We start from the raw sequence: 15730 nt of genomic DNA on the forward strand, positions 1-15730 counted from the left end.
TGGTAAGAGTTCATCTACTGCATCCGCTACTCCTGCTCCAATTCACCCTAGTTAATTTAAGGCTTAAGATTATATTTGTAAATTTGAAATTTATATGATAAATTCAAGCAAGCTTTCTGTATTTTTAAAATAACTTTTTTGGGTAGGGAAGGGGGATAAAATATAAAATAACATTTAGATATTATTAATTATTTATTAAAAAAAGGTTCAGCAGAATGATTCTTGGAAATGGAAAGATTGTACACCCTAAGCAAACTGGACCCACAATTACTGGTTTACACCATATAACCATTTACGGAGTGGAAACAGGCCATGTCAGCCTTTCAAATCCGTACCGGTTCACTAGGACAAGTCCATTAGCTCAAACCTCCCATTCACTGCTAATAACTCTCCAAACCCCTCACCTCCATGTACACATCTTCTTTACCTTCCCTTATTGATTTTCCTCCCTAACCCTCCCTCTCAAATTGCATGCCACTGTCTCCCAACTGCAAGCGGTAAGAAGAATCACTTGTCCTGGTGCATTGAGAGAAGATTCAAACATCCAAGATTCTTACTAAGTTTGACAGGGTCATAATTTCACATTAAGAGGTTGACCTTCAAGTCTGAAGTGAGAAGATTTTTCTTCACAGAGTTTCTAGAATTCTCTCCTAGGAGTCTCAGTTGTTGATTATATTCAGATGGATTATTTTTTAAATAATTGTGCTGAGATTAAATAAAATAGCCATAATATTTTATCACAGTATAATTGCAGAGAGACTTTTATATCCTTACCTACATTTACCATCTGGAATAACGAAGAACTGTTTACTATTTACGTTACATATTAATTACTGCGATTTAACTAATTTGACAAAAAAACAGGTGAATGTTGACAGTAATGCCCACTTTAGTACTGTAATAGAATGCCTTCATGCTTACCTCATTGCCACTTAATTCACAAATCACTTCTTTCTCTTCATCACGCAGTACTGGGACCTGAGGAATATTCCCAACAAACACATGGCTCCGAATAACAGGGAGGAGATCAAAGCAGGATTCAGTAATTTTCATTAAGGCACTGGCTACAGCATCTTCAATATCGGGCTCACAAGGCTGGGAGAGAAGTTTGGTTTTATTTGTTGTTTTGGGCTCCATTACCCTACTACAAAGTGGTTTGGTTTGATCAACATCATCTACAGTAGGGGACTCTTTTGGAGTGATTACATCAGCAATATTACCCTCATACTGACAAACATTTTCAAGTTTCAATTTTTTAGCTATGCTTCCTCCATCATCTTCTGCACATCTTTTGATAGCCCTTTGGTCTTGTTTAGATACATCCATGGCATTGAATGTGCTATCGTCAATTATTTTCTGCTGTTCCAAATCTTTAGCAGATCCTTCAGACCTGGTATTGCTCCCTGTTTTGACAAATGCAGTTGGAGTTGAATTAATTGCTTTGAACCCCATGATTTGGTTCACTGGCCCAGCTTGTTGCTCACCATCTGCAGGACCACGCATGCTGAGCTGCACATTACCACGGAGAATGTTTAAAGTTCGTGCACGGGCAGAGAGATTGGGATACATAGCATCCAAAATTTTTACAGAATTCTCCTGAGGTAAGGTTGAACCTGTTGACGCTGATGCAGACTGAGGTAGTCTCCCAGGCACAGGAACAGCATGCTTTGGGGTTGTAGTGCAAAACTGTAATGGAGACGACTGGATTCTTTCATTTCTTGCAAAATCTAAAGGGGATGGGGACTGCATTGGAGGAGACTTTTGTTGCAAATGATCCAGCAGAGGTGAAACTGAAGCTTCCTTTGAGGTTTCTTTTGAAGGAAAAGCCAAATCATCAACAGGGGAACACAGAGAAGGCATACTGGATGTTGTAACAGGAGATTGTACTTTTGTTGATCTAATGGTTCTTGGAGGTGTGGCGACAAGTGGTGGCAACAAAGGTGGCAGAGGCTGTCCCATTTCTAACATCACTTGATGGATTTCTTGCATGCACAATAGTGGAGTGGAAGCATTAGTATTCACAAGCACAGGCATATGGTTTGGATTTGAAGTTTTGCTCTTTCTTCTTAAAGCTACACGCCTTTTGTAGGTAGACTGCATTTTTGACTTTTGTGAACTGCCATCTTGTACATCCCCATCAACTGAAGCATTTGGTAAAAGTCTACTCATAAATGCTTTCTTGTCACTTGTAGTCTTGAAGGATTGATCATCCACTGAAGTTCCAAATGTCTTCAATTTCACTGAATTATGAATTATACTTTCTTGCAATTCCTCCTCCTCATGTGCAGACACTGATATAATTGCCTCCTGATGGTCTGAGGCAGCAACAGGAAAAAAAGAAACACAATTTGCCTTTGGTATTCCATCTTTATCTTCTCTTGTAATGTTCCTTTGAGTTGGCCAATTACTCCTAGTGAAAAGAACAACTTGTGAACCATTACATATTAACTCTGTTTGTGTTGAATTGTCTACTTTTTGTACCGAAGGCATGTAATTGGAGGATCCTGCTAATATGTTTGTAAAACTATTAACCTTTTTCACACTCATCTTGCAAATGGACATTTGCTCTGTATTTCCAATTCTATTGCAGCTCATTTGGATGCCAAAATGCTCTTCTGTACAAATATTATCATTCTGATTGTAACTTTCTGATTTTTCCATATCATCTTGATTATTATTGTTACCAGCCAGCTGTTTATTTTTTAGTGCACAGTCAAACAAATCATTGTTGGGACTTGATTCTGAGCAAGTCTCATTGTCACAAACTTCTTGTGCAGGGTTTTCCAAATCTGAAGCTTCAAATTCTACCAACATATCATTACCACTATTTTCTGAAGCTTCATCATTTTTATTTGTATTGCCATGCACAATAAGCATTGGAGTTTGACAAGGGTCTTGTGAATTCCCTTTATCCAAAGTGAACTCTTCAGTTTTACTTTCAATGCAGTCAGAAAAGACAATTGTTGACTCTTCCACAGAAGGTGATATACTTTTATTATTGCCAAAAGTGTCATTAGAAGTTGATACATTATCAAAATCAGAGGGGCAGTGCTGAGCAATTTCATTTTTGCATTTTGAAGCCTGAACTTCTAGCTCGCTCGGTAAATTTAATAGTGTGACAACTTCAGTTGCCAGGTCCGATTCATCTAATTTATGATGAACAGTTTTTTGCATTTCTTCAATGGGTCCTTGACTCTTTCTATGACCACGCTTTGCTTTCTTGATTTTCCCAATCAGCGTTGAGACTGCTACCTCATGGGTCTGAGGGGCTTCATTCACCTGACAAATTTGAGTTGGAGAACATGATTTTGGGACTGGTTGTTGGATTCCATTACCGAGCAGCGGTTTTTCCAAAGGTTCATCCTTGTTTTTCTCTGTGTATGAATATTCCTCAGGTATCAGTGAGGTATTATTTGAAGCAGCATCTGTGTTGTTCTGCCCAATAGGAGTAAAATGTTGCTCTTCAAGATTCTGTGACATATTTGATCTTAAAAATTCATCTGAGAAGGCATCAAAATGTGAGGAAGTCTGATCAGAAGACAAATAATCCCCTGATGGCTTTACAGTATTATTGTGTATCCCTTCCATTTCACTTCTCTCCCTCTTGTTATTTTCCATCAACTGGTAATCTTTTGATTTATCAACTGGGTTTTCACATTCAGTAACTTCAGCAGATTTGGACTGTATGCAATGGGCATCCTCATATTTTTCAGTCAAATTATACTCTGTAGAATTGTCCTGAACAAGTTTCGTTATCTTAGAAGAGTCAGTTACAAGAAATGAAGATGTTTCTTCTGCCTTTGTAATAATATCCTCTTCTTTTATTACAGAGCTTGTTTCTGATACTTCAGTGCTGGAGTGAATTGAAATCAATGTAAATTGAGGGGTAGATATTTTGGATACAACTTTACCCATCTCCTCAGTGGAACTGCAGTCCTTTTTTTGGTCTAAAATAACATTTTGTGACATTGAACTATCAGGCTTAACAAGCGGAGATCTTTTTTCTGCTTTGCATAGAAAATCTTCACTCATTGTTGCAGATTTTACTTCAGACAGCTGAGAACTGAATGACATTGAAGTGGATATGCATTCATCTTTTGGACTGTCAGATCTAGAATCATTGGAATCAATTTCCATACCAGCAATGGGAACATCATGCTTTGAGGTGTCAAAACCATCAAACTCCAGAAAAGCCATCTCTTCTGCTCTGTTTAGTCCATCTTTCTCCTTTATTGTTAAGTCTGATTGATTCTCTTGAATAAACTTTTGGTTTGAAGATTCTACAAGTCCATTATTAGAATAAATGGAATCTGATACATCTCCAGCACAAGCAGAGTCTTTGGATCCACCTTCCATACCATCAGCAATAATAGAACTCTCAGATGTAACAAGTATAGTGGCTCCTTCCACTCTATCAAGCTCACTTTGTTCCTTTACCACAAAGTCTTCAGTGGTATTAAAAAGGGCAGAAGCTATTACTGATATATCCTTTTGATGATCAGATATTAAGCTAACAGAATTAATCTTCTCTGTCCCCTTATCCTCAATCGAAACATACTTCTTTGACTTGAACTGAGAGAGATCTTTTTCTATAGAACATTCCAAATCTCCTGGTGGTGCTATGTCTGGCATTTTTTCAAGTTTGCTTTGCTTGATTTCTCCAAATTCAATAAAAGTTTCCTTAATATTGGAGGCTAGCGTGGAATTCAGTGGCAATTTACTTTCTTCATTATGAGATATTGAATCGATAGAATTATTATTCTCCATCGCTAAATCTGTAGAAGTGAGAGTCTTGAAACTGCCTTGAGACACACCAGTTTCCACACAACAGTTATCTTCAGCTTGTGGCGGTGTTTTCATCATTTCAGGATTTTGTACCTTCTGTGGTGACTCTAATTGAGGAAGCTCCACATTAATTGGGTGTAGTGAAATCTGAGTACATTCAACCTGCTGTTTATCAGATGCATGGCTATTACAATTAATTTCTTCCACATCCATGCCCTTTATCGGACTACATTGGTACTGAGCAACTCCATTTACCACAGTACTGTTAAGCTGTGAAAGCGGAATTTCTTCTTCCACCATGTTAATGTCTGTTTGCTCCTTTGCTACATCAACTGATAGATGGTCTCTATCAGAATCCACAGAAGCTACTGCACATTCATTATTACGACTGTAATATGTAGAAATATCATGGTGAATTTCTTCAACCTCCATTTCTTCAGAAGTTGTACCTAGTTGTCCAGAAGAACTGGCTTCCTGTGAAACAAGATCTTGCATGTCTTCTTCCTTAACATTTGTGTCTATTCTATCTTCACTTTTGTGGGTTGGCTCTGAGCTTTCAAGTTCAGGGTCCACTGTTTTAAGATGAGTTGCAGCTGAAACTACAGTGTCTTTTAAGGTATCGCTCCCCTGCATACCTTCAGGATAATTGTGCTTGGGAGATATCAGATTTTCTCCATAAGAACTATTAGGTGGGAGAAGATTAGCCACACTCTGCTCCCGCAGGGTAGTGGTCATGTCAGAGTCTCTTCCTATTTCCTTAAGTAATGTCTGCGCTTCAGCATTGTTCTCATGTCTACACTGAACATTCGCAGCAATCAAACAAGGATATGATGCTTCATCCCCTGTTTCAGTTCCAGTCAAACATGGCGTGTTCATGTTTTCGGTCTCTGTCTTTGCGCAATTCATTTTCTCAAGTGTGCTTTCAGAAATCCCTGCTTCTGTCAAGGGTGACTGACCTGTTGTCACTGCCTCGGTGCAAACAGAACTGTCAGGTTGATCGGTCTCTGAGAAACTTTCATTGACTCTTCTTCTTGGAGGATTACCACCTTCTTCATCACTTGTATCCATAAAGTTTCCAAATACACTTTGCTGCAAAAGAGGAGAAAAAACAAAAAACAATGAACATGTATTTGACATTTATTTTTATTTAAAAGTTTAACATCATTGCCCTCTTAACATTTATCCAGATTTATTACATCATGGGATTAAAAAAATGCGAGAAATGCTCAGTAAATCAGACAGCAAATGCAAAAAGAGAAATTTGAGTTTGCAATTCAGGTTGAGATCATCAAAATTGGGAAGGCATTTTGGTATGGAATGTTAACTTAATTTCTTTTTCCATGGATGCTCCCTGATCTGATGAATGTTTCCAGCATTTTGTTATTTCAGATTTTCTGCATTTGTAGTTATTTAAAAAAATGTTTAATTTGGTTCAATCAGTGTATTGGCTCAATTGACATCTAGTGGAACCTCAAAGGAAGATCAACCATCAGGCTATACTCATTTTCTAGCCTATTTTCTAACACCAAGGGGTTGCTAAAATTCACATCATATCTCAGAGTTGTGGAAAGCAGAAAGAAGGTGCCAGGGTTCAGAATGCCATGAATGTGAAAGAATAGATTTAGTGACAGAGAAGTCATTGTGGCTGATGAATGTGCGATTGAATAGACTGTGAGCATTTGCACACAAATGATTACTGGGCCTTGAGTTTGAGGTGCTCACTCACCATAAACAATATTTCAGTAGCGGGAGTAATAGAAGTGGGTATAAATATGACATTTAAAGGGCATTTGGATAGATAGGGAAGGCACAGGTAAATGGGACCAACTCAGAAAGGCAGCTTGGTCTGCATGAATGCATTGAGCTGACGTGCTTGTTTCCATGCTGCATCAGCTCTATGTCTCAGAGGGTTAACTAGTTTCAAATCAGGATAGATAATGGGTAGAAATGGCAGGCAAATCACATTTATCCCAGAGATTGAATGGTTTCTGGTTACCATATTTTAAAGATGATTTAAAAAACTGATGATAAATTTGTATTTGTAGCCACCTAAAAACACAATACAAGAAAACTACTCCCTTCCAAATACATTTTGATTCCTCTTAGGTCTCAGTTTCCACTTTAAATGCTCTTTGGCAAAAGTTACCTGTGTGCATCAATTTTCCTTTATCTCTCAACATCTCCACACATCAAATCAGCCAAACATTAAATGCCGTTCATTCATGCAGAAAAAAAAAACCCCATAGGAAATAGAATGCCTCTTGAGAAGCTTGGAGACCTTCTAAGCATGGAAAGGCATACAGCGTGATTTTTACAAAATCAGAATCAGAATTTATTGTCATGAACATGTCACAAAATGTGTTGTTTTGCGGCAGCATTACAGTGCAAATATTGCTAAAAATTACATTTTAAATAAATTAGTGCAAACTAAGAAAAAAGTGAGGTAGTGTTTGTCCATCAGAAATCTGATGGCGGAGGGTAAGATGACACTGGTCCATCATGAAAAATATTACCTCAAAATATAATGCGCTCTACAATTACAAAATTCTGACCATCAGATCCCCTAGTTATCCCAGAATGAGTAAATTCAGAGTTTGTACTTGTGAAAGTGACACTGTCACTTAAAATAACCACATAATTACTGTCCCCCTCAATAGCATGCATATGCTTTTTTAAAAAAAAAGGTAATCTGAATAAGACTAATACCCCATGTACTTACACAATGCATGGCCAAATTTAGAGATAATCTAGTGCAAGAGAACAGAAACATGGGGATGATACATTTCAATGCCCTGCTTGTGGAATAATATGATTTGCAGCATAACTGTGCGGCTCTGGACATTAACACTCATTTCTTTAAGTACTGTATGTAACAAAATGATTGAATATATCACTGCAGATCAATAACAAACAGTTGTAAAACATGTCAGATAAGCAGTTGTACATTTTGGAGTGCAAGCTATGTTTTACATCTGTAACAAGATGTTGTATTTGCCTTCATCTTTCTCTAACCAACTCCCCAACATCTTATTTGAATATTGAGACTCCACCATGTAGAGGAAGTTTGAAAAATTCAACCCCCAAAACTGGGACTATTAAGTCAATTAACTTATCCTACACTGATTTATAGATATTGTGAGGTTTATTTTGTTTTTAATTGTATAATGGCAAAAAGCTTGAGCATTTTGAAAGATGACTCTTGTTCTGATGCAATCTCATTTAATTTGCCTCCCACTGTCTGTCTCTCTCCCTCTCTCTAACTCCCCTATTAAATCATTCAGGATGTTGAGTTTCCAAATGGTAGAGGATGAATTTTTTTTGTAAAACTAACATTATTATTCTGTATGTTATTTTCTGTTTATTAAACTGTTGAAACAGATGCACAATAAAACTATTCTGATTCAACTTTATCATCACTATTTACAATCCAAACACAAATCCAGATGACTGCTATAATTACAAGATGGATCCCAATTTGTGGACATATCCCTGTCAAAATCTGAAGAAAGGAATCTTCCACCCTGACCAAGTACAGTTCTCAAAGTGGTTGGACAAGGTAACACACAGAAACCACATGCTGCCTCAAAACACTTTTACATTTTCTTATTACCATTACAAATAACAAACTGGATTTCAGTTAGCTATAGCACCTCAAAGTTCCGTTCAAATGACCCGATGATCAATAATATCAACAGCATTGCAATATTTAGTATATTAATATAATACTGGAGAACCCCTATAGGTAATAGCTTTTGGAATTGTTTGCCAAAATATATAAAATTGTTTTTAATAACATCAACTCTTTGATTACACCTGCCTTTCCAGATGAAGACAAATATGGTAGTGGAGACAGTTGAGGTGGAAGAGGTTGAGTCCAGTAAAGTATTTCTTGTAACTGTTGGCTTAAAGCATCCTGCTCTTCATCATCTCCATTATCAGTACTTGAATCACTTGGACTGTCAACAGGATCTTGATGTCTGGTCACTTCTACAGTTCTCTCACCAGAGAAAGCATTGTCACCATTGTTTTTCAGTCCTTCAATCAGACACTCATGCAGCTCACACTGATCATTTTTTTCTTGTTCACACTCCAGCTGATGCAATGATAAGGACTGTGGTACGTCTTTCTTCAGTGGACTGCTGTGACTTCGGTTCATTAAACTGCTCTTATGGATCTCGCATTTCTTCTGTGAATTTGCTCTTTTGCCTATAATTGTATAGAATAAAATGTTACCGTTTTTACTTATTTTAAAAAATAAACTTTCCACTCTCCACCAATCACAATAATTGTTTAAAATCCAATGATGAATAAGAGGAATGCTTATTTGTCTCTTTATAGTAAGCAAAAGGATTAAACAATATTAAATAGTTGTGGCACACCTGGGCTGCACTTGCTTCCCTTCCAAGGGTTCTCTTGTACACTGGAATTTTCAATGCACATCCATATTTCGTCAAGTAACAGCTTCACTTTATCTGTCAATACAATAAATAGTTAATACGTCTCTCTGCTGTCTTAGCTTTTCTACTGGAGGTTTACAGATGGTAGTCATCATCAGACAACCTGTTGCAAATATTTGGAGTAATTTTCCAGTGCCATTTTCCCAATGTGGATCATAGGTTCACATGTATAAACCACGGTCTTTCATCTCGTAAAATGATCAGAAAATCACTGTGGTCCACCTGACTTTAGTCAAGACGTCACCTTTATTTATTGTTCGTACCATGCTCGTACAGTAAAGATGAGGTAGTGTTTCTCCAGGGATCACAGAGCATATTTACACAAATACAAGTTAGAAGTTAAACACTTTTAAATATTAAAATATTAAGAGGTATACAATAAAAGTCCGTGGTATACTTTAAATATGCTCCTGAAGAATGATGGTCTTGGGCAGAGAGAGAGAAAAAGAAATCTCAGGAAATTAGCATGACACTCAATTCTTCTTCAATCTTAGTGAAGATTCTGCATAATCAAGAACTTCCGTACTTGATCTACACTGAGTCTTTATAACCATTCTCTCATGCATTGTTTTCCTTCAGGTCAGTTTTAAATCTTATCTGGTTATAAACTTCAAATTTGAAATGTAAATTACATATTTTTGCATATTATTGAAATATTTCAACATTTATATAACAGCCAGTACTTACAATCAGCATGAACATATTTTAAGATTCAAATATGAAACTGGTAAATGTACTTTTTGCTCTTTACAGCCAAATGAAAGGACATTCTTATTAAATCGCATGAAGCAAAGATGAGAACCTTTTCCTTAATGACTGGTACTTACATGTTGGTGACTGTAATTAGACTCAATTTAAAATTAAACCTTATACAAAATATTGAGGCATACCAAAGAAAAGCTGTTTGAATGTTAAATTACTTACTTTTGTCTATTCTTGAAATCTCATGCATAGAATTCTGCGTCTCTGCATCTTTCAAAACTGAAAAACATGTTAGTCACACTTTTAAAAACCACTCTGTACTTAATTGGTAAAAAGGTATTTCAGAATATACATTGATTTTTTTTTTTTTACCTTTTACATCACTCTTCTGCTGAACCAGAAAGTTTTCCTGTTGATTTAAAAAAAAACAATATTACAATAAAGAAATTCAAATCCTTGTGAATGTTGAACTGAGAATGAGGAATTATGAGATAATGCCATCAATTCAAAATAGGCTTAGTCCTTTTACAATGAATAATAAGACTTTTTAGTAATTGGCCTAGTAAAGGAATTAGGAGAATAGTGGATTGCTTTGAAGGGAGAAGCTTAATGACATTTGATCAATTGAAATATAAATATGGAATACAAAATATTACAATATTTAGTTATTATCAAATAAATTGGGTCTGAAAGGAGTAAAATAGAATATTTGATTTGTAATAAATCTATGAAGAAATTTATTTCAGATATAAATCATGATCATTTGGGCCAGAAAACGCTTTGCAAACGAGACTCTTGGAGTTTGCCAAGGTGGAATAACGGAAGAATTTAGCCACTGAAGTTGCAATTCAAGGGCCAAACCCATCGGGACCATTGCCTGAAGAGGGCGCACAAAATCAGTGACCCGGTGCGGACTCAAAAGGCCAACATGGCTTGTTTCCGCTCCGTAAATGGTTATATGGTTATATGTTTTAATTATTGCAAAAGTGAATATGAGAAACAAGGAATCCATAGGTCTAAACAGAGATGGGAAACTGATTTAAATATTAGTATTGGGGAAACAAATTGGTTGGAACTGTGTCATGATAGTGCAACAAATACAATGTTAGATATACATTGGTTCAATACAACTTTCTATATCAATCTTACCCCACAGTAATTAAATAGGCTGAAATCAGATTTATCAGATAAATCTTTTGGGTGTAATCACGAGATAGGTACTTTTTTTTTTATATAAACACACTTCACTTGGTCATGTCAAAAATTGAGACCATTTTGGACGGAACTAAGAGCATTTTTAGAACGGGTTAAATTTCCTCAAGATCCAATGCTTTTCTTATTAAGTAATATATCTGGGATTAGGCAAAAATTAAAATTTAATGTTTCAAAAGGAATTTGAGAAAATTGCACTGGCAGTTGAAAGAAAATGCATAGCAGTGTCTTGGAAATCAGATTCAAATTTGGGAATGGATAGATGGTATGCTGAAATAGGTCATTACATACCTCTTGAAAAAAATGTATAATTTAAAAAATAAATATGATAGTTTCTTAAAAATCTGGTGTCCATACTTACATACTGTGGGTATTTCATTATGAAATTATCCCTTAAACCTCAAAAACCTTATCAACTCTTTGGTGCTTATATGTTCAATATTGTAGAGGCAAATTTTGATTAAATTTAATGTAACTTTAGTAACCAGATGTATTTTTCTTTCTTTTTACTTTTCCATTTTGTATTATTTTCTTTCTTTTTCTATATTTTCTCTCTTTTTAAGTTTTGGGGTTATTATTTGGGGGGAGGGTGTGGGAGGGGTTGGGGGTATAAAATGCATGTATTACTGTTTAAATATGAATGAAGGACAATTCTGTATTTAGATATTATACATGTATGAAATTTAAATAAAATATTTTTAAAAAATCAAATCCTTTAAAGGAATACAGGTTGTACCTCTCTTATCTAGCACTCTGTTATCCAGCAACTCCCATGATCAGGCACGTTTGAATCTGCTGCCATTACTACAAATTCCTTACAGACAGTGCAGGACTCAAACTCCGGCCCCGATCACTGGGGCTGTGAAGGGGTTGTGCTAACTGTGATGCTAACTGTGCCATCCCACAGTATTATTTCCTGTTCTACATTTGATATGTTTATATGAGGGGTTCTCTTGGGGGTCAGTTTCTGTTTCCCGACATTTTCTGTGGTCCGGTAATGGCCCGGTCCAAATGTCTCCGGATTAAAGAGGTACAACCTGTACTTCTGAAACTTACTTAAAAGGTGCAAAAATCTTGATGTATTGCTATGGAATTTCATCATCTTCATGCATCATTCTCTAATCGTCACTAGAGAAATATAATCACGTTCCACAGCTTCATACTGGTACCTTTTGTTTTCTGTCAAATCCATAACCAACATCCACTGCCTAAGTTTGGAGCATGCTGAATTAATGGATTTTGTCTTCAACTCCTCAAGTGCTCAGATATCTTCATCTACTTATTCCAAGTTGCCATGATGGCTGGGACATCTTAGATAATGCTATAGCCTTTCTTTTGATTGACGACCCCACTGACCATGGGTTGTTTTGCTTAGGCCGTTCTTTGGTCAAGTTCATCAGATTTCCCTCCTCTCCAAGCTGGAATGGCCATTGGCTTACAGACTTTTGCAGGTCATTCAGCATTTGGCAGATCTTATTTAAAAAAAAATCTTTCTGAACATTAATAAACCTTCCTCATCATCCAGGGCAGTCCAGGTGAGGCAGTGGTCCAGGTACCACTGTGGACTATGTAGGGGATCATGGGCCTCAACCAAGAGGCTCATCTTGCTGCATGAGCTGTCTTGAAATGTACTTCATGGTCATTTATTGTGGACCACATTTACTTATGTAGGCAAATCCACAACTTTATTTAAAAAAAAAAGAGCTATAACATTGTAACAGGCTCTTCTGCCCTACAAGCCAACACTGCCCAAATAGATCCATGTGACAATTAACTATGAAGCTCATATGTTTTTGGAATGTGGGAAGAAACTGCAATACCCAGAGGAAACCCATACGGTCATGGGAGAATATACATATTCCTTACAGCAGTGGATTCAAATCCAGATCAGTGGTGTTGTAATATTTCTACAGGATAGTTTCCGATACATGATCATGCAGCAGAATGTAGATAAGTTGGGTAAATATGAAAAAAACTTGGAAAATTATGTTGAATGAGAACATTCGACCTTGGTAAGAGGGACTGAATATAAATCATCTTATTGCACAAATCACAAAATGTTAGCAGTCAAGTGTAACAAGTAGTTTGGGCAGCAAATGGCCCACTGGCCATTAATGTAAATTTAGAAATAGGGAAGTATTGTTACAATCATACAGGGTGGGACTATGCCTTGTTGGGTTATGCCTTAAGTACAGCATACTTTTTTTTAATCCCCTTATTTAAGAAACAAAATAGTGGCATTGGAGACAGTTCAAAAAAGATGCACCTGAGGTGTGATATTTTAGAAACATACAAGTTTCCTAATGGGGTGCAAAAGGATAGAAACTGAAATGTTTCTATTAATGGGAAAATCTTGAACAAAGGGACACAGATACAAGATATGGGGTTGGGGGGGGGGGTGATTGTTTAAAATATTGGATAAATATTTTGTGCAGAGGGTGGTGAACTTCTGGATTAACATCAAAGAGTTGTAGAGGGTATATCATTTAAGTTATTTTAAATAGACTTAGATAAATTTTTGAAAGAGCAGGGAATATAGCAGAGTAAAGGAATTGAGGCCTGGGACAAATCACATGCAATTGCACTGAATGACAAGACAAACCTGAGAAGCCTTCGCATGCTGTTATATTCTTGTGTTAAGAAGCCACATCAAGAAAAGAAACAATCTTCTGTGAGTTCATTGAATGATCTGCTATTGGAAAGCTGGGGTGGTGGGGCAGAGGGTTAAGATCCAACCTCAGCATGCAAAAACTGTTTTTCAACCATTCTCCAAAAGAAAAAGATTTCTTAAAATAATCTTTCTCTATCTGCCTTTCATTTTAATTATTTGCTTTTCCAAATCTTAATTCCCAAGTCATTATTAATTAGATTACTAAATTCATTGTTCCCAAGTAGCTTTTTATTTAACCCACATAGGATTCTACATACAAAGACCAATTTTATAAATTATGCTTCTGACTGAGTTTGAGCATATATAAACAAAGTATGGCTATCACATTCATTTTACCTGAGTTTTCTTTAAGTTTCTTTCCAACATTTTCTTCTCTTTTTTCAACTGCTTTATTTCTCCAATTTGTTTTGTTGTTGTTTCTTTATAAGAATAAAAATCAAGAAATCGTTATAATGAGTTCATCAGGGAGTCAAATAAAGACAATCAAAACTTTATTCATAATTATGAAAGATGCATGAATACTGTTGTTGATAAACGATTGGTCTATTCGATTAAATGAAAATGCAATGATTTTCCATCAAGGAAAAGGAATTACCTACTTATTGATTAGCTTGAAACCATGAATTCCTCCTTGAAATATTTTATGCTTGCATTATTAATATTTCTCAAATTAACAATGATCTTCATTTGCCATAAGTTAAAGGGGTGTGTTACGAACCCAGGGGACCCCAAAACCCAGCAGCAATAGATATTCACCAAGACAAATGGTTACTTAAACAAAAGTTGCTTTTAATTATCCTTAAACATGAAAATAGAAAGTTTTTTGGATCACAGTCTAATCTCACTCCAAGTTCACTGGTTGCAGGCAATTCTTATACTGTGCACAGAATTTAATATTTATAAAGTTCACCAGGCTTTGGTGCTTGAAAAGTAAATGGTTACTGCTCAAGAAGGTTCTTGTCGGTTTTCAGAAAAAGATTTGTTTTATGATGACATCCACAACTGATGTACTTCCATCAGTCATCTCAGTGTCTTGCTGACGAAACTTGTCCCATCTGGGTTCTCCAATGATAACCTCTTTTTTTCAGGTCACCACAGAGTTCATTTTTGTTTCTCTTATTCCAAGTGAAACATTAGATAGCCAGTCCTCTCCTCTTTCATGAACCACAAGACCTTTGACCAGGCCGTCTTCCAAATGGGCTGTCCAACAGTTTGTCAGCTTGTTCTGTTCCTGTCCCAGTTACTTCTGCTGGCTGAACAAATGATCTGTGTGTGTGTGTGTGTCTCTCTCTCTCTCTCTCTCTCTCTGAGAAAGCCTGTTTGACTCTCTGCTTGCAAAACCACATGATCCTCTTACAACAGCAAGCTCTCTTCCAGACAGCAGTGGCTCCGACATTCTCTTTCATCTGCTGCCTTTTGTAAACAACAATCCATTAGTGAAGTCTCTAGAGCACTCTTCAAAGTTCTTGCAAAAGCTGTGGAGCCTATATGTCTAGCATTGGGCAGAGCTCCAGTATTTCAAATAAGATCTGTTTTAAAGTGTTTGTATGTAACCTACTCTAATGAACCTTTTGCAATTTATCTCCCAAAAACATATCTATATACTCTATAAACTCTGTCACAGGTGGATGAAAAGGATAGGTCATACTGTTGGATCTGCTTTAATTTGATAAATGCAATGGAATCCAATGTTACATATTGGAAACCACTGTACATATTATTGGTTTTTAAAGAAGATTGGATGGACAGATGTCAGTCTAACAATTCTGAGTGACACAGGTTTCATTAACAAACTGGTTTCTCAAGCAAAGTAGTAAAAGATTAGTGTCGAACATTTCTCAGAGTCTAATTACCTTCCAGTTTTTTTATCCGTATTTCCAATTTCTTTGTCCTGAAATTCAAA

General features: G+C 36.3%; 1 protein-coding gene across 2 annotated transcripts in view; it reads right to left on the minus strand.

The window, feature by feature from the left end:
* ice1 (KIAA0947-like (H. sapiens)) overlaps window positions 1-15730 on the minus strand; it is a 65508-nt gene that overhangs the window by 33010 nt on the left and 16768 nt on the right. For both annotated transcript variants that reach the window (XM_069914204.1, XM_069914203.1), the window contains exons 7-13: window positions 15681-15718; window positions 14164-14246; window positions 10317-10353; window positions 10167-10223; window positions 9165-9257; window positions 8603-8991; window positions 922-5874 (exon numbers count right to left, since the gene is read on the minus strand). In XM_069914204.1, coding sequence (XP_069770305.1) covers window positions 922-5874; window positions 8603-8991; window positions 9165-9257; window positions 10167-10223; window positions 10317-10353; window positions 14164-14246; window positions 15681-15718 — 5650 coding nt within the window. The remainder of the gene's footprint in view (window positions 1-921; window positions 5875-8602; window positions 8992-9164; window positions 9258-10166; window positions 10224-10316; window positions 10354-14163; window positions 14247-15680; window positions 15719-15730) is intronic.

The sequence above is a fragment of the Narcine bancroftii genome, chromosome 1, assembly GCF_036971445.1.
Source record: "Narcine bancroftii isolate sNarBan1 chromosome 1, sNarBan1.hap1, whole genome shotgun sequence".
Taxonomy (NCBI): Eukaryota; Metazoa; Chordata; class Chondrichthyes; order Torpediniformes; family Narcinidae; genus Narcine; species Narcine bancroftii.